This window comes from Schistocerca gregaria, chromosome 2 (assembly GCF_023897955.1).
Source record: "Schistocerca gregaria isolate iqSchGreg1 chromosome 2, iqSchGreg1.2, whole genome shotgun sequence".
NCBI lineage: Eukaryota > Metazoa > Arthropoda > Insecta > Orthoptera > Acrididae > Schistocerca > Schistocerca gregaria.
In genome coordinates this window covers 351,015,612-351,035,007 of record NC_064921.1, presented here as the reverse complement: position 1 = coordinate 351,035,007, position 19,396 = coordinate 351,015,612, and the positions used below count along the sequence as shown (strand labels likewise).

General features: G+C 39.8%; 1 protein-coding gene across 1 annotated transcript in view; it reads left to right on the top strand.

Annotated features, from left to right (window-relative positions):
- Window positions 1–19,396, top strand: part of LOC126337034 (uncharacterized) — a 105,739-nt gene that overhangs the window by 9,363 nt on the left and 76,980 nt on the right. Inside the window, exon 4 of the mRNA XM_050001336.1 lies at window positions 10,331–10,824. Within this exon, the coding sequence (XP_049857293.1) occupies window positions 10,331–10,824 (494 nt within the window). The remainder of the gene's footprint in view (window positions 1–10,330; window positions 10,825–19,396) is intronic.

The window sequence follows — 19,396 nt, the reverse complement described above, 5'->3', positions numbered from 1 at the left end:
TATTGCATTGTACCTTTCACATAAATGTGAGGTTATTAAAAGCATAAAACAAAAGTGAATTTGTTTCTCCCCTCTACTAATACAAAGTGCAGGATCCTGGCATAAGGTAAGGCTAGGCACGCATCAATGACATTTCCACTGGCCAATTTTACTTGCCCAATAGTGAGCATTGACACAATTCACAAATAATTTGATAACTGTGTGCGCATGACCGACTTATAATCAATCAACACTTGACATAAACATGGACATTGAAATGGCTGCAAGTGTTTGCACTCTTGTTATTGAGTGGAGACGGAAGAAATGTTGAGTAAAGTACTGGGTACATCTAATAATAAGTCCAAGACTTTGTGATGGTTCCAGAATGAAATTTTCACCCTGCATTGGCGTGTATGCTGATATGAAACTTCCTGGCAAATTAAAAACAATGTGTCAGACCAAGACTCAAACTCAAGATTTTTGCCTTTCTCGGGCAAGTGCTCTATTGACTGAGCTACCCAAGCGTGACTTGCGACCCATCCTCACAGCTTTACTTTTTCTGCGAAACTGTGGGACTAGCACTTCTGGAAGAAATGATATTGCGGAGACATGGCTTAACCACAGCTTTGGGGATATTTCCAGAATGAAATTTTAACTCTGTAGCAGAGTGTGCACTGACATGAAACTTCCTGGCAGATTAAAACTTTGTGCCAGACTGAGAATCAAACTCTGAATCTTTGCCGTATGTGGACAAGTGCTCTACCAGGAGAACTGCTGTGAAATTTGGGTGGTAGAAGATGGGGCACTGGTGGAAGTAAAGCTGTGATGACAGATCATGAGTCTTGCTTGGGTAGCTCAGTTGGTAAAGCACTTGCCCGTGAAAGGCAAAGGTCCTGAGATTGAGTCTCAGTCCAGCACACAGTTTTAATCTGCCAGGAAGTTTGAATGTGATGATACATAACGGTTTTCTGCTGAGTAGTTGCTCTTCTAGACAGAATCTCAAATGAGCAAACCAGTTGTGGCTTTATCTGATGCTGCTTTTACCATATGTAGTTGGGCTATGCACAGCTCTCTTTAAAAGGAGTAACTTGATGTCACTGGGTCAAGCTGCATGTGAATGCTTCCATGTCCATAGCGAATTCCCTGCAAATAAAAATCTGAAGCTTTGAGCCTGTGGTCAGATACTGTATGCATTGCCTAGAATTGTAAATCAATAAATATACAGAAGTAAAAAAAAGATAAATGAATAATTTAATAAAAAGTGATCTGCTTTAACGTCTGCAATTGATGTAGATGACGTAGAATTATGCTGAATAATGAATGTCAAATTAAACATCTTTCAGCTGTCTAGTTACCAAGCTCATTTTATTTGGCTACCAGCTTCAACGTTTTACCACGCCATCTTCAGGCCCCTGACCAACGCGTAGAAAGATTCTACCTCGGTTCTGATCAAAGTTGGTGTAGTAAGGTGCTGAAACTGCTAGCCATATAAAACAAATTTGGGAACTATATGACTGAAAGGTGTTTAATTCAACATCCTGTATCCAACAGCCGAGTCTCCCAACCATCTCTTAAAAAGATGAACATACAGAGGTATGTTGAATAATATTTATTCAAGGAAGACCATCTTAAATAAATGGGAAGTGGTCCTGTATATCCAGTTAAAATATAGACAGAAAATATCCTTATCAAATACAGTAAAGTTACATTGAGAGCATTTTGACAATGGTAGCTCAGTCCCCAAACTAAACAGTCACCAAAGATATGGGAAAACTGAGTACAGTTTGTGATCACAGAACCCCAAACATGCACCAGCCCAAATAATTCAGAATTGACCATAATGATTTACGAAGCACACAAAATATGAAGAGTGTACAATGAAGGACATTCAGACCTTTTGAAATATAAAGTCCATTCAAAAGTTAGAGTATTGTAGCAGCTGTTCACTGCCCAGACTGTCCGCAGCTCGTGGTGTAGTGACTGGCATTGCTACCTCTGGATCATGGGGTCCCAGGTTCGATTCCTGGCCGGATTGGGGAATTTCTCTGCCCAGGGACTGCACGTTTGTGTTGTCCTCATCATTTCATCATCATTTGTGACAGTGGCTAAATTGGACTGAGTGAAGAAATTGGGTTGTGTGAAAAATTGGGACTTTGTGTGGGCGGTAATGACCGCACAGTTGAGTGCCCAACAAAACCAAACATTGTCATAAAACTGCCCAGAGTCTGTCACCAACACAACTGAACACCACAAGTTAGGCATGCCTTCCACCAGGCCTCAACAGAAAGTGTCATGATCAAGATCTAAGTGAAAAGTGTCTCATATTGCTCCCTTGAGCTCTTCACTCAAAAAATATTGGTCTCCATTTGATTCTCGAAGTGCTCCACCACTGTCTACTTTTCCGTTCGCTGAAGGCTGTCCCCACCAAAATCACATTGTTATTAAGTTCTACAGATGTGATTTGACTTATATTGATTACTTCCTGGCCTAAGCTAACATTAGAACAATATTTAAATGAAGAAATGTTATAAACAGCCACACGCTGATCATTTACAATAAATATAAATAAAGGTTTGTTCATAAATAAATAAGCCAGCATGCTTGCACAAGTGTACTTATGTTAATTGACAACATGTCAACATTAGGTATTGTTTAAGCAGTTATTTATGCCTGCTTGATGGAAGTATATGTTGGCACTCTCTTTTAATAATGGTGTCAGCTAACACAAGCGATTGACCACTTCTTAAAGTAGCACGATTTTGTATTATAAGTTGTAATTAATATTTAAATAAAAGTACTGGCAAAATAGTAAATTGTTCACTCAATAAATACATAGTAATGTAATTAGATAGACCCAAAAAAAAAAAAAAAAAAAAAAAACATTTGCTCACCAAGTGTTGACAGGAGAAAGAACACACATATGCAAGCTTTTGGAGCCAGTGGCTGCTTCTTCTGGTAGAAGGGTTGAATAGTAAGGAAGAGAGGTTGAGGAAAAGGAGTAGATTCTGAAAAAGTCACTCAGAACCGTGGGTCAGGGAGACTTACCGGTCGGGACTAGAAGGAAAGACTTCCTTCTCGTCTTGTTTGGTAGGTCTCTCCTGACCTGCAGTTCTGGGTGACTGCCAAAATATTTCCAAGGGAAAGACTTCCTTCTCAACCTGTCTGATAGATCTTCCCTGACCCGTGGTTCTGGGTGACTCTTCCAAAATTCACACCTTTGCCTAAACCTCTCCAGTCCTTTCCCCTCATCCCTCTTCCTTCTCCTTCAACCCCTTTGCCAGAAAAAGGGACTGCTGACTCCAAAAGCTTGCATAAGTATAACCTTCTTTTGTGTGTGTGCTACTGCCGCCACTTGGTGAGAAGATTTTTTTTTTATCCATCCAATTACATTACACAGTCAAAAATTGATTTTTTTCAATCAGTACCTAATTATGAAAAGATATGAGAGATTTGTGGTACATTGTGAAGAATACATTGTTCTGACTAACATTTGCATACCAAAAAGATGTTATAAATCAATTAATAAATCAAATACAGGAATGCAGTGCTTGATTTCTGATACTGTGACCTTCTGGGGTATTTAGATGTTTTAAAATGTTATTTTAATGCTTTTCTTGTGTCAGAGCTACCGGGATGTCAAACTGACATGTACTGTCACAAATCAAGCACTGCATATATGTAGCTCTCAGAGATGATAGATATAGTGCAATGCTGTTGTCTGAGGTATTATTTGTTGAAATTGTATGAAGTGTTTAAAATTTGTTAATTCAAAGGTTCATTGCGTAAATGTTTAGCCGCTGTAAAATATTAACTTCTTTAGTTTTAAAGATATTGAAATATTGTTGTCATTATATGCACCTCATTTAAAGAAGATCACCATTGTATACAAATCTGTTTTAATACTTCAGTGTGAATTATTGTAGATTCTCTAAGAATTGAAGCTTAGCCATATTTCAGCTTATCTGACCCCCTCCTTTTTTGATGCATCTCGTGCACAATGGCCATTCGAGCAACTCCTGTGAAGATACCCTGTACAGGGATTTACCCACATCTGGCCGTGCCACTCATTTTTGTACCTGGCTCGCCTAACCAGGCTGGCCATGACATGCCCTCGGTCCTGGGGCTGCACAGCTAGTCCTCAGTCACACAATCAAATTCACTTCTCCTCCTACCAAATGCAGGTGGTCAAATAAATGAAAGGACAGAACAATAAGTTGTGTGAAGATTGAGATCACCCTCTTCAAACTTTTGGGAGAACACCTGAATGTTGATCAACGGTTTTGATATTTTACTTGCAATTACTTCACCTCATATTACTTATAAGTATGTATTTTGTGATAGTATTTCAAGTACTGGAAGGTAAATACATTTAAGAAATGAAACATTCAATGTAGTTCAAAAAATTAGGTATTATGTACTTGACATTAGGGACATAAGTTGACTAAATCAAATTCTCTTTGCCAACTATTGTTTCTATTAAATGTATCTCAATTAGGATCTCTTCTGAAAGCACAAATGATTAATGAGATCCACCTGATTGTAAGGTATCTTGCTCAGCATCAGTGATTACTAACATGAATTTCATTTTTACTTTCAGTTTTTCTGTGGTATTGAGTCTTTGCAATGAAGGCATCAAAGACAACATAAGATATGTATCTTCATCAAAAACTTCTTGACTTTTGCTTTCCAATATTTGCAAGAGATGTTCTTAGTAAGAACCTTTTGCCTTTGTTGTTCACCTGGGCACCGACTGTTGTCACAAGTACTAAGGATGGCTCTGGTTCCTGAATCTGTATTCTACATTTCTTATTCAACATTTGATGAACCTTAAGGTTTCTCTCTGTCTGAAGACTCAGAAATCACAAATAACGATTCTACGGGTTTTTCTGAGTCTTCTGAAACGTTGCTGCTAGTACACCATTCATTTAAAGTAGGCAAAAGGGAAAGCAGCTTATTGGAGCTCTCATATTTTTTTCCATTTTTTTGCAGGTTGCCCAGACTTTGCATCTCTCTGGGCATTATATTCCTCTTTTGAGCGTGGGTGGGTGGGATGAGGAACAGTGGAGGAGAAAAGAGAGAGAAGTGAAGTACAGAAGGGGAAAGGAATAGTGAGTGCACTGGTGAAATGGAATAGGAGGCATACATAGTGCTGGGGTGGAAACAGGGAAGGGGATAGGTAGGTGGAGGACCAGTACTAGTGAAGCTTGAGGACATGAGGATTATGGTAATAGAGAATGTCTTGTGATATATTGTAGGGAAAGTTTCCACCAGTGCAATTTAGAGAGCTGGTGTTGATGCGAAGGATTCAGATGGCACAGGTTGTGAAGCAGTCATTGAAGTGAAGCCCATAATGTCGGGTAGTATGTTCAGCAACTGTTCCACCTGTCTCTTGCCCACAGTTTGCCATTGATCATTCGTGCAGACACACATCTTCCTAGCTGTTATGCCCACATAGAAAGCAACACAGGGGTTGCAACTTTGTTTGTAGATGACATGGCTGCTTTCACAGTCAGCCTTTTCTCTGAAGGGATGTCTGTGACAGGATGGGAGTAGGTGGTGGTGGGAGGATGTGGGAGACATGTCTTGTACCTCTGTCTATAGCAGGGATATAAGCCATGAGACAAGGTGATGGGAGCAAGTGTGGAATAGGAAAGGGCAAGGCTATTGCGTAGCTGCGATGGCCAGTGGAATACCACTGTGGAAGGGGTGGAGAGGTTGTTGTTGTTGTTGTTGTTGTTGTGGTGGTGGTCTTCAGTCCTCAGACTGATTTGATGTAGCTCTCCATGCTACTCTATCCTGTACAAGCCTCTTCATCCCCCAGTACCTACCACAACCTACATCCTTCTGAATCTGCTTAATGTATTCATCCCTTGGTCTCCCTCTACGATTTTTACCCTCCACGCTGACTTCCAATACTAAATTTGTGATCCCTTGATGCCTCGGAACATGTCTTACCAACCGATCCCTTCTTCTAGTCAAGTTGTGCCACAAACTTCTCTTCTCCCCAATTCTATTCAATACTTCCTCATTAGTTATGTGATCTACCCATCTAATCTTCAGCATTCTTCTGTAGCACCACATTTCAAAAGCTTCTATTCTCTTCTTGTCCAAACTATTTATTGTCCATGTTTCACTTCCATACATGGCTACACTCCATACAAATACTTTCAGAAATGACTTCCTGACACTTAAATCTATACTTGATGTTAACAAATTTCTCTTCTTCAGAAATGCTTTCCTTGCCATTGCTAGTCTACATTTTGTATCCTCTCTACTTTGACCATCATCAGTTATTTTGCTCCCCAAATAGCAACACTCCTTTACTACTTTAAGTGTCTCATTTCCTAATCTAATACCCTCAGCATCACCGGACTTAATTCGACTACATTCCATTATCCTCATTTTGCTTTTGTTGATGTTCATCTTATATGATAGGTTATTATTCATTTCAAGGCATGAAGAGAGGTAGTCAAAACTCTGACAGAGAAAATGATTAAGCTGCTCCAGTCCTGGCTGGTGCTGAGTCATGAGGGGAGCACTCCTTTGTGGCTGGACAGTGGCAGGTAACTAGAGGGACAATGCATGGTAGATCTGTTGGAAGGGAATTTCAATCTCTGAAAGCCCGAGTGAGACCTGTGGCATATTTGGAGGGGTATCTCTGTCTGCCTCAAACCTACCAGTCACCAGCAATACCTCCCTTCAATACTGCGTAGCCATTTGTGGTTTTTGCATCTCTAATGAGCAGTAGTCCCTCTCCAAATACACAAAGGGTCTCCAGAGGCTTTCACTAACTGAAATTACTCTCCCACTTTTGTACAGAAACAGATCTACCATCCCTTGTCTCTCCAGTCATCTATCACCTCCCGCATTTCCACCATCCAGCCATAAAAATACACTGCCCTCATGACGCAGTATCACTTAGTACTGGAACAACTGAATCGTGTTCCCGCTAGAGTTTCAACTACCTCTCATCATTCCCTGAAATGAGAAATATCCTACCCACTAGTGGTATTTTGCTGCCCATTGAACCTATGCAATATCCTTGTCCATCTATGCTCCACCCCTACTTCCAACTCTTTGCCTCATGGCTAATGTCCCAGCAACAGACAGAGGTGGTGAGACCTGTTCCCTACATCCTTTCATCATCCTATCTGTCGTAATCTATTAGCACATGACTAGCTATTGAAGTGGAACTCTGTCCTTACACTGTGATCAATTTATCAAAACTGATTGTCTCATTGGCAGTGGAAAAGTAATTTCCTGCAGATGAAATCATGTGTTCTGCTGAAAAATATTTTATACGAGGTCTGTCACAAAAGATATTAGACAAATAGTGCAAATTTTTGTACATAGCAGATGTGTTTTAATCAATCGTGGTCACCCTGAAATTCCCACGCATTTGGGGGCACACTATCATGGGGGACTTCAAGAACTGAATAAATTTAGGTCTCACAAGTCACTCCAGTGAGAAATCTTATGAGTGTACTGTCACATCTTCTTTTGGTGCACATAATCTACTGGAGAAGGTAAATGTGATGATAGTGATTGATTATACTGATGTGAAATGTTGCACACTTCTACGAGGTTCTGTGAAGTAGTTTCCCTATGTACCAAGTATTCTAGTAGCATTTTGAAGCAGTATGACTATGAGTGAAGTATTGCAAACTGCCACTGTAGTCTGTTAGAACTCTATAGCTTGCAGATCCCTATGACCCATCTGCTTTTTTGCTAGTTGATTGCTAGGGAGACTGACTTAAACTCTTTTAAATTAGGTGGGGCAAACCACACTGAAGTATACAGCGATACAACATTAAAAAATGTGGAATTGAAAACTCTTTGGCCAAATAATTTTTTCCTTATTTTATTACTAGTTTCAGTCTTATGAGATTTTTTTCACCAGATGCACATATCTTCCTAAACTAATATACAAACCATAAAGAATTTTTAGCCAAAATAGGCACCATCAGAAGTGGTAAAAATACAATTTACTTATATATGATCACCGTGAGCATACTATTAATGGCCCTGTACTATGGGTCAGCTGTGTTTTATTGCAGTTTTATTATATTTTTATCAATTTTGACAGCTCTTTCTTGGCTGTAACTAGTTTATGTTTTGTTTACTGCTTTAGCAGGACAGACACATCAGATAATGATCTAATAAAATAGAAACTAGTTATAAAATAAAGGGAAAAAACTATGACCAAAGATTGTCTTCAGTTTCACAGATTTAAAATTCTTTCAGTTATCATTCAGTATCTGGTAGAAAGTGTTTTCAGAACTATCGATACATTATAATAATACCAGTTATTAGGGTATTTCACGTTAGAGACTTAACTGCAGAGTAAAAGCAATGTATGCAGACATTTGATGTGATAGAGTACCATGCTTGCCACAGGTAACATTTTTTACCCATTGAAATGGAAATATATTTAATCTGCCAGGAAGTTTCATATCAGTGCACACCGCACTGCAGAGTGAAAATCTCATTCTGGAAACATCCCCCAGTCTGTGGCTAAGCCATGTCTCTGCAATATCCTTTCTTTCAGCAGTACTAGTTCTGCAAGGTTCGCAGGAGAGCTTCTATAAAGTTTGGAAGGCAGGAGACGAGAAACTGGCAGAAGTAAAGCTGTGAGGACGAGGTGTGAGTCGTGCTTGGGTAGTGAAAGGCAAAGGTCCTGAGTTAGAGTCTCGGTCCGGCACCCAGTTTTAATCTTCCAGGAAGTTTCATATATTTTCTTTATGAATATTGTTCAGTTAAATAATATTTGTGCAATGAAGGAACGGGTATAGAGGACTTTCGATACAAAATTACATCAAATTTTGCTCTAAGAAAATAAGTAACTGTCATAACAGATTCATCTGCATAACTTGTGTACACAAATTAAAAAGTCATTATTCTACACTACTGGCCATTAAAATTGCTACATCACGATGATGACGTGCTACAGACGCGAAATTTAACCGACAGGAAGAAGATTCTGTGATATGCAAATGATTAGCTTTTCAGAGCATTCACACAAGGTTGGCGCCGGTGGCGACACCTACAACGTGCTGACATGAGGAAAGTTTCCAACCGATTTCTCATACACAAACAGCAGTTGACCGGCGTTGCCTGGTGAAACGTTATTGTGATGCCTCGTGTAAGGAGGAGAAATGTGTACCATCACGTTTCCGACTTTGATAAAGGTCGGATTGTAGCCTATCGCGACTGCGGTTTATCATATCGCAACATTGCTGCTCGCGTTGGTCGAGGTCCAATGACTGTTAGCAGGATATGGGATTGGTGGGTTCTGGAGGGTAATATGGAACGCCATGCTGGATCCCAACGGCCTCGTATCACTAGCAGTCGAGATGACAGGCATCTTATCTGCATGGATGTAGCGGATCGTGCAGCCACGTCTCGATCCCTGAGTCAGCAGATGGGGACGTTTGGAAGACAACAACCATCTGCACGAACAGTTTGACAACATTTGCAGCAGTATGGACTATCAGCTCGGAGACCATGGCTGCGCTTACCCATGACGCTGCATCACAGACAGGAGTGTCTGCGATGGTGTACTCAATGACGAACCTGGGTGCATGAATGGCAAAACGTCATTTTTTCGGATGAATCCAGGTTCTGTTTACAGCATCATGATGGTCACATCCGTGTTTGGCAACATCATGGTGATGCACATTGGACATGTGTATTCGTCATCGCCGTACTGGCGTATCACCCGGTGTGATGGTATGAGGTACCGTTGGTTACACGTCTCTCTCACCTCTTGTTCGCATTGACGGCACTTTGAACAGTGGATGTTACATTTCAGATGTTTTATGACCCATGGCTCTACCCTTCATTCAATCCCTGCAGAACCCTACATTTCAGCAGGATAATGCACGCCCACATGTTTGCAGGTCCTGTATGGTCCTTTCTGGATACAGAAAATGTTCGACTGCTGCCCTGGCCAGCACATTCTCCAGATTCTCACCAATTGAAAACGTCTGGTCAATAGTGGCCGAGAAACTGGCTCGTTACAATACGCCAGTCAGTACTCTTGATGAACTGTGGTATCATGTTGAAGCTGCATGGGCAGCTGTACCAGTACACACCATCCAAGCTCTATTTGACTCAATGCCCAGGCGTATCAAGGCTGTTATTACGGCCAGGCGTGGTTGTTCTGGGTACTGATTTCTCAGCATCTATGCACACAAATTGCGTGAAAATGTAATCACATGTCAGTTTTAGTATAATATATTTGTCCAATGAATACCCATTTATCATCTGCATTTCCTCTTGGTGTACCAGTTTTAATGGCCAGTAGTGTATATTCTCCAGGGGTTATAATATATGCATTTCTTGTTAATAGGTATTAGAACAACAAATCTTGCTCAAGAGAAAAAAATTTTAGCTGAACATAGCTCCCAGATTAAAGCTAAATTAATGTCTGCGTGTGAGCAGCAGCAAATACAAAAGTTTTTTGAAAGAGATCGACTGCTAAGCGACGAAGTGAAGGAAAAGCGACACAACACATCTTTAAATAATGTTGCTAGTCCTTTTGAAGATATTGATGCTAACTGTAAAGAAGAATGGCTAGTTGCCAGCACGAACGATGATAATGACATTGAAATAAGAGTTCAGGCACAAAATCCTGATGAAATGATTGATGATATTGAGGAAGTGATAAATGACTCTTCGAATGACACTGTCAGTGAAGCAGGAACCTATACAATTGAGAGAGATGTGCCTTGTCCAGAAGAAGATGATGCTCGTAAGGAGTTGGAAAATGTTATTGGGTTCATGAAATCTGCTCAGGAGAAGGATATTGATCAGACTGAAGAGCAGAAAGGAAATGGATTCAAGGTAGGTTTTAAATATAATTGAACAGTTTATATATATATATTAAAAACAAAGATTACAAGACTTACCAAGCGGGAAAGCGCCGGCAGACAGGCACATGAACAAAACACACAAACACACACACAGAATCACGAGCTTTCGCAACTGGCAGTTGCTTAGTCCCTCTTTCCTGACTAAGCAACTGCCAGTTGCGAAAGCTCGTGATTCTGTGTGTGTGTTTGTGTGTTTTGTTCATGTGCCTGTCTGCCGGCGCTTTCCCGCTTGGTAAGTCTTGTAATCTTTGTTTTTAATATATTTTTCCCATGTGGAAGTTTCTTTCTATTTATATATATATATATATATATATATATATATATATATATATATATATATATTCAGAGGACAAGTCTTGATACATGTGTCAAATTTTGCCAAGAGCCGGCTGTAGCTGTATGAGCTGTGGTCTCTTTTTTTTTGTGAATGGATGGAAAATCTTGAGCCACCCTGTATCAGTAGTTGCTCATGGTTCCAAAATATTCATAGGTGGAAATACTGGGCATTGTTATTAGATCACATCACTTAAATTATTGATTGGATACTTAATACATGAATATTGCACCCAAGACATTGTTTTAAATTCTCCAGAATGCTAGCCCAACTATGTTTGTACATTCTTTACACTGTGAGTAGATAAACTATATGTCTAGAGTACTGACTGAAACTATATCTGCATGAGATGAGTTCCAGGTTTCCTTTTGTAGTGCTACTATTGAGTGACATTCCTGCGAGATCACTCCAAACTCCCACTACATGATGCTGCTCTACAAATGTATGGAAACATTACCAGTCTGCTTGATGCCCTGCTGATAAGCATGAGATAAGGCTCACATGCATTGCACCTTAGGAGAATGTGAGCCTCAACTCAACAAGTAGGCTTAAAATGACACACATGACGTAGTCAAATGTTTTCAGTCATCTGTGGTTTAAAGAGTGTAAATGAGCTGCTGTACCTTATGAAGAAACACACTTACCCACAGCAACTAACAAAGGTCTCTCTTAAAAGTAGCTACTGCATTGAATTCTGGTGTTAGATTAGTTGCTCCGGATTTTAGATAGCAGGTTATAATTCTGAAATTGCTATAAGAAGAATCTAGGGTGCCTGCAATGTAGGGCAATGGTTTCAGTGAAACATTTCTGGCTCAGACCCACGTTTAACTATGCAAATTTTTTTCCATGAGTTTCTTATATTGCTTAATGTCAATGTTCCTTATGCTTACCCAGCCCGAATACATGTTCCATCTTTGATGATCTCATTCTTAATGAAATGTTAAGTCTTAATATTCCTTTTTCATGCTTGCCGTAGTGGCTGTTCTTGACAGAACTGAATCAGTGAAATAATTGGAAAACTAATAATGAAATCTGTATACCATCTTGTTGAAGAGCGTTTACTGGCTAATGTACATTTTAGAGTCACAAGGGCTCCAAAACATGTATTGACACAGTAAAAATTCTATAAAAAGACAGTAGTCTAATTTTATTATGAAGTTTTCCTAAATTACATTTAAAATTAAAACTTGTGCCACAGGTTTGAGAATGGCAGTTGCCAACTGATGTCTGTAATTTCTTTATGTCTTAATAGTTGAGATTTTGTGAGAAAATCAAATGACTTCTTCTTTTTGACACTTGTACTGTTTGCTGTGTTATTTGCATGCATGTAAAACAGTGTACCTCAAATAATGTGTGGAATAAATGAAACCAAAGACTGTGAACTGAACACAGTGAAGGTAGTTTTATGTGCTGTCACACTTCTGTTGACAAGTTTTCTGAAGAGTATGTTCAAAGTGAGAACTAATAATAATGCCAGTTACATACACGCTGCAACAGTGTCAACGTCACTGGTGCAAATATATCTGAAGTGATTGCTTTACACACAGCAGTAGTTAACTGCTTTGTATCATTCTAAATCACTGAAAGCTTCTTATAGACCACATGGTTTGCAGTACCCCAGAGGCAGAAGTGTAATGACATTAATCAAGTGATCCTGCCAGAAATCTCTGGATAGGACTCCTCCTGACTCTCCAGTTTGGGAAAAATCAGTTTACTGCATCTCTTGTTTCTGAATGGTTGTAGGCAGGACGTCCATGCTGGAAAGACATTGTTCAACAGATATTCAAAGTCATGTTTTCTAATGGCAAGTGTTAAATACTTACCAAAAAAAAACATGTTCCACCTCCCACCCCTTCTAATTAGTGCACTGTCAATTAAATAAATGCTGGTCGTGTGCTATCCGATTATTCTGCTTCACACATTCACATTCCTGAGGCATTCGTTAAATACATGACAGAGACAGTGTGAGTTTACTGTTGACCAGTAATGCTTCTTTCTCAAATTTTCATTACCATGGTTAGTAAATGTTACCTAACCAGCAAACAGTACTTCCTCCACGAAAGTTTTCTATTTCTGGAGGGTCCATTGACAGTACTCCAAATGATATTGAGAATCACTGCTGTGTAGCTCTTGATATAAGGAAATATGGGTCACTGAAATTCATATCTATGAAGAATATTCAAAACATTTTTCTATGTGATAGCATTCTTTTTTTGCATTTCACAGGAACTGACATGCATGTTTAATGCAGTAGCTGCAAGAACTGCTGCTTTGTTGGCCACTGTTTTCCATTGAATATATTTTGTTGGAGCAAAATCTGCAGTATCAGTAGTTCTGCTGTATTAAGGAAAGTGATTTGTGCTGGAAAGTGTCTACATGGGAATTATTCTGTATTCAGTTCTGCTATTCTTGACACATTTTGGTGATGTTCAGCATAAATTAAGAGCGTATTGACCTATTCTTCATTAGTAAATAGTGCTTCTCAAAATGATTTAAGTATTACTAATGAGTGTACAGTGTGTATGTTTCACAAGTAACACATTGCAAATTGATTACTGCCTACCATTGAATAAATCTTACCTAAAAAGTGACATCACTATAGTTCATTCAAATACTCCAGTGGGCAGCACACAACTTACAAAGTATCTCTTGTCTCAACGACATATGTTTCTGCTGAGAATGGTGGAAACATCATGCACAGCTTGCCTTGTGACCCCAGTTTCCATGAAGACTGGAGTAATCATCTGGATGGCGCATCAAGAGAATGGCCGCAACAGCACACAAATTCCCATATTCAATGCATTTTTAGACCACAGTTCCCTGTCAGACCTACAAAAAAGTGGTGTCTCTAAATTTGTCTCATATGGATCTATTCTGGCACGAAAAGTACCACAGTTTCACAAAAATAAATGAAACAGAGTTAATGTCTATATGAATAATAATGTTGCGAAAACACATTGGTCTTGGTTTCGTGAGGCCTGTAATTGCTATTTGTCTAAGTGAAAAATGATGACAAATATCTTAAAAGAATCAAAAGTTATTTACGTGAAAAACTTAAGCATGTTGCCCTGCATACCAATGAAAATAATTTTGAAACAACAGCTAAGATACTTGTACACTGTCATTGATGTTTTTAATGTTAAAGAAACATATGAAATGTCTTATTTCAAACTTTTTCCCTGGCAGTTTGCTTCAAAAGGTTTCTTTAACAATTACTCAACTAGATGGTTTGATTGAATATTTATACAGACATACTTAAGATGCAGATAATCTTTGGTTCAAATTGCTGTATTGCAATGAAATTGCATGAGGTATGCAGTGGTCTTTCAAAACTAGAAAAAAGAAGTGTACTGTTTTCTTACTTCAGACACATTCTTAATTTAATTTTGAAGTATTTGTCTCCATGTTGGGCAGTCATGCCAGTTTCTGCAAAAATGGCTGACTTCAAAACCTGTTGAGATTGTTTACAAAAGAAATGCAGCAGCAACAGAGATATGCAAGAATTTATCAGGAAATGACGGAAGTCATGGGATACCTCATAATATTGTGTTGGACCACCTTCTTTCTGGCGTAGTGCAACAGCTTAACATGACATGGACTCATCAAATCGTTGGAAGTCCCTTGGAGGATTACTCAGTCATGCTGCCTTTATAGTTGTCCATAATAGCGAAACTCTTGCCGATGCAGGATTTTGTACACGAACTGACCTGTTGAAATGTTCGATGGGGTTCATGTCAGGTGATTTGGTTGGCCAAGTCATTTGTTCAAATTTTTCAAAATGTTCTTCAAAACCAATCAGAAACAATTGTGCCCCAGTGACATGCTGCATTGTCATCCATAAAAATTTCATCATTGATTGGGAACATGAAGTCCATAAATGGCAATAGTTGGGCTTCACATAGCCAAGCACAACCATTTCCAGTGAATATTTGGTTCAGTTGGACCAGAGGAGCCAGTCCATTCCATGCAAACAAAGCCCACACCATTATGGAGCCACCACCAGCTTGCACAGTGCCTTGTTGACAATTTGGTCCATGGCTTTGTGGAGTCTGTGCCACACTCGAACCCTATCATCGGCTCTTACCAACTGAAATCAGATTCATCTGACCAGACCATGATTTTGCAGCTGTGTAGGGTTCTCATGAACTCATGAGAGGTTATGCAGGCGATGTTGTGCTGTTAGCAGGGGCACTCGTGTTGGTCGTCTGCTGCCGTAACCCAGTAACACAAAATGTTGCCACACTTTCCTGACGGATACATTTGTCGCACATCCCACATTGATTTCTTTGGTTATTTCACCCATTCTTTCTTGTCTGTTATCACTGATGACTCTACACAAACACCACTGCTCTCTGTCGTTAAGTGAAGGCTGTTGCCCACTGCGTTAATGACCATGGCGAGAGTTAATGCCTGAAATTTGCTATTTACAGCACACTCTTGACACAGTGTATCTTGACTATTTAATTCCCTAACAATTTTTGAAATGGAATGTCCTTTGTGTCTACCTCCAACTGCCATTCCTTGTTCGAAGCCTGATAATTCTTGTTGTGCGGAAACCTTTTCACATGAATTACTTGAGTACAAATAACAGCTCTACCAAGGAACTGCCATTTCATACCTTGTGCACATATATATGTGCATATTGCCATTCCATTACTTTTGTCACCTCAGTGTATAACACTTTGGGAACTGATAAAGGTTGTGTTTAAGTGGCTCAAGAACCAGTACATGCTACCAGTGATTCAACAATCGTGAGATCAAATCTCTGTGAGTTGCCTTGCGAAGACATTGCTTGTTTTCTACATCTAAATCCTGTGAAGTGCATGGCATGGTGTGCTTCCCACTGTGTCATTAATAATGGTTTCTTCCATTTACATTCACAGGTGAAACTGGGTAAGAATGTTATTTAAATAACTCTGTGTGTACTGTAATTAGTCTAACTTTTCTTCACAATACTTAAAGGAGTGACGTGTGCAGATTCATCAAATAAAGCTGACTGAAATTTTGTAAGTATGCTTTCACAGGATGGTTTTGTCTATTTCATGTTAGTCCTATTTGGTACTGGTTCCACACACTTAAACAGTTATCTAAGATGGGTTAAATGAGTTTTTTGTAAGCAATCTTCTTTGTTGACAACATTTTCCTAGTATCCTACTTTAATATTCCCACCAGCAGACACGACTGTTAGTGGAACAGAGGCTCTACACTAGACGTAGTCTGGCACCATCACAGGTCACATGGTCTCACCCAGTAGCAGTATGCTGGATGTACTCAGTTAGCCGCTATTCAGATTTTGACCCTGCTTTGGACATTTCACTGTATGGCTTACATTAATGGTGTTTATGCAGTGCTTCACTCATGATAGCCTTGGCTTTGTTAACAGATCACAGGTTTGTATCAGAGGTGGACACTTTAATGGTAATGAGATCTTATCGTGTTGTGTTTATGGCGATGTCCACCTCCTGCTTCCTATTTTATGGACCTGAAGTTTATGTAACTTCGTCAGCAACAGTCTGAGGCTACATAACAACAGTGTAAAGAACAGCAGGCTGTTCTCCTGCAGCTTGTTTCTCAGCAGCAACTTCAACATCAGTCAGTGGCCATAGCTACACCCCCTCTGCCATTCACTGTCTTTTTCAAGTCTGTGGAAAACTGGAAAGTCTACCTCTACCAATTTGAACTGTACTGTTTTGCTTATTGTATTTTTGGTAGGAAGCAGAGTGATGTGCTTTTGTCTTCTCGTAGTTGTTTTAATGGAGTGGTGCACTAATTGCAGCCATTCTTGGACCAGTCTTTCAATGATTTCTGTTAATCAAATACTATGGTCAGCCGACACACAGTGTTGCTGCTAGGCTCCAGTTTAATCAGTGTCATGAACACCGTGGACAGTTGTATACAGCTGCAGCTTGCATGGTCTGATAAGCAAGTGCAATTTTATGTCCCAGAACTGTAAAGTTTCATAGATGGAATCATTGATTCAAGATGTGATTGTAGGTGATGCCCCTGACAGGGAGGTTGTAGCTAATACTTTTCCTCAGTCTTATCCTAGTCTGGGTGAAGTACTTCAAATTGCTAAATCGTTTGCAGTTGTTTGGCTGCTCAGAAAAAAAGAAAGTTTCCCAAGTTGTTAGTTGCTATCACAGGCAGCAGTCATCTGATGATTCTGACTCATCATCTTGTAAATCTGTCTCTTTTAAGTCTCACCTGAGTTCATGGACATCTGAATTGCCGGCACCTTGTGGGAGACTTCATTACATTGATTCTTCAGCTCCTTCCTGAGAATAGGCTAACCTTTTTTGTTTTGTTAATTGAGCAGGTCAGAATCGCCCTCCCTCCTCAGCATTGTGACATAAGTTGGACATGTCAAAGAAGCCCCAGTCCTGTCCTAGCTGCAGTAGTATGCATACCAAAAGTCGATGCCTGCATCAGGCAGTGGACTCCTGGGCTTCCTGCAGAAGCAGTCCCCTGGCTATTATTTGTCAACGACTGGCCCACCGGCAGTGTGCTCAGCCGCAGTGTGAGAACACCACTGTGGAGCTGGCAGTTTCCGTGCTGCTACAGGAACTCACATTGGACATGACACTACTCAGCCACTCTGTGAAATCTCAGCTAGACATCGATATTACCATTCCATGTCTTTAATAAACAAGGACACATGTAGCTGGCTCAGTTCATCTCCACTGCAATGGGCATGGTGCCAGGTCCATTCTTACTGCCGCAGGGCCAATCCTCTCCTCAGAGAATAGTCATTGGTGGCCTTAGAAATATTAAACTATTAGTGGTGTGCTGCCCTATTAACATTTTTGTCTTAGATGCCTTTACCAGTGTTGTTTTTCCAGTAGAGGACCAAGTTAATTTAGTGTCAACTAAAGTTTCTTGTTCTGAGTGTGGTGCCTTGTGCATGATAGACAGGCAAATTTTTGAGCCATCACTTACTTATGTACATATAAATATACACTTCATATTACTCTGAAGCCTTCTGCGGTGTCTAAATTTTGCCACTTGTGACACTGCTTAGGCGTAACTCACATGGCTCCAAGACCAGGGCATTTTTTGCCTGGTTTCCACTAGTCAGTGGGCAATGGCAGTGGTTAGTATTGGAAAACTGAACAGTTCATTATGTATTTGTGGTGATTCTAAGTCTTCATTCATTCGTTGATTCGATTAGGCTGTCTTTCGACCACATTATTTCAACTGTCTTTCTTTACATGTTCTGATGTTTGCCCAGTGCTCCTGCATTCGTTCTTGGCGTTGCTCCTTCCTCCCCTGGGTCCAAGCCTTTCCTGGTTTTAGTTTTGGCTTTTCTTGGAAACACTGCCATGCCATAAGTTTCTCCTTGAGTGGGACGTGCTCCAAGATGTCATCATGGGTGATCCCCACTTTAAGATCTTTCTCCACCTCTGTGAACCAGGCCCATTTCGTTTTCTTTTCCTGAAAGTAGGTGATCATATGATTGGCGAGTCTTTCAGGGCTCATTCGGCTGATACATCCATAAAACATAATCCTTCTTTTCCAGATGGTATCGGTTATCTTCTCTATGTGGGAATACAGTTCATGTTTGTAACGTCTTCTATATTCCCCAATCTCTTTGATGGGACCTAAGATCTTTCTCATAATTTTCCTTTTCTTGGCTTCTGGTTTTTCGATTAGGCCTTCTTTTTGTTCATTACTAGGCATTCAGAAGTGTACAGTACCTTTGGATGGATAATACAGCAGTAATGCCTTAACTTTGCATTGAACGATACTGATCTTTTGTTGTAAATGTTTTCGGTTAAATGGAATGCCATTTCCATTTTGTTCATGCGTGATATGAAGGCTTCTTTCTCTGATAAAGTGGCTGCTATCAATTCTCTGAGATATTTCAACTTTTCAACTCGCTTAATTTTGCGTTGACCCACTACAAGCTCCCTTGGTGGTGAGTTTATGTTCATTATAAACCCTGTTTCCTCAAATGAAATTTGGAGTCCAGCCTTCTGTACTTGTGCGTTAAGCTCATTAATCTGTCTGTCCCTCAGCTGTTTCCATGGAATCAGAAAAAATTGCAAGATCATCTGCAGAAGCAAGACCATCGATTTCAAGATTTTGTTTCTTGTAACCCAGTCTGGCAACATTTTTAGTTCCTCAGTTTTCCAGTTATTTACGCCACTCGCGAATCACTTTCTCGAGGGCACAGTTGAAGAGCAGAGTTAAGATCTCATCTCCTTATATT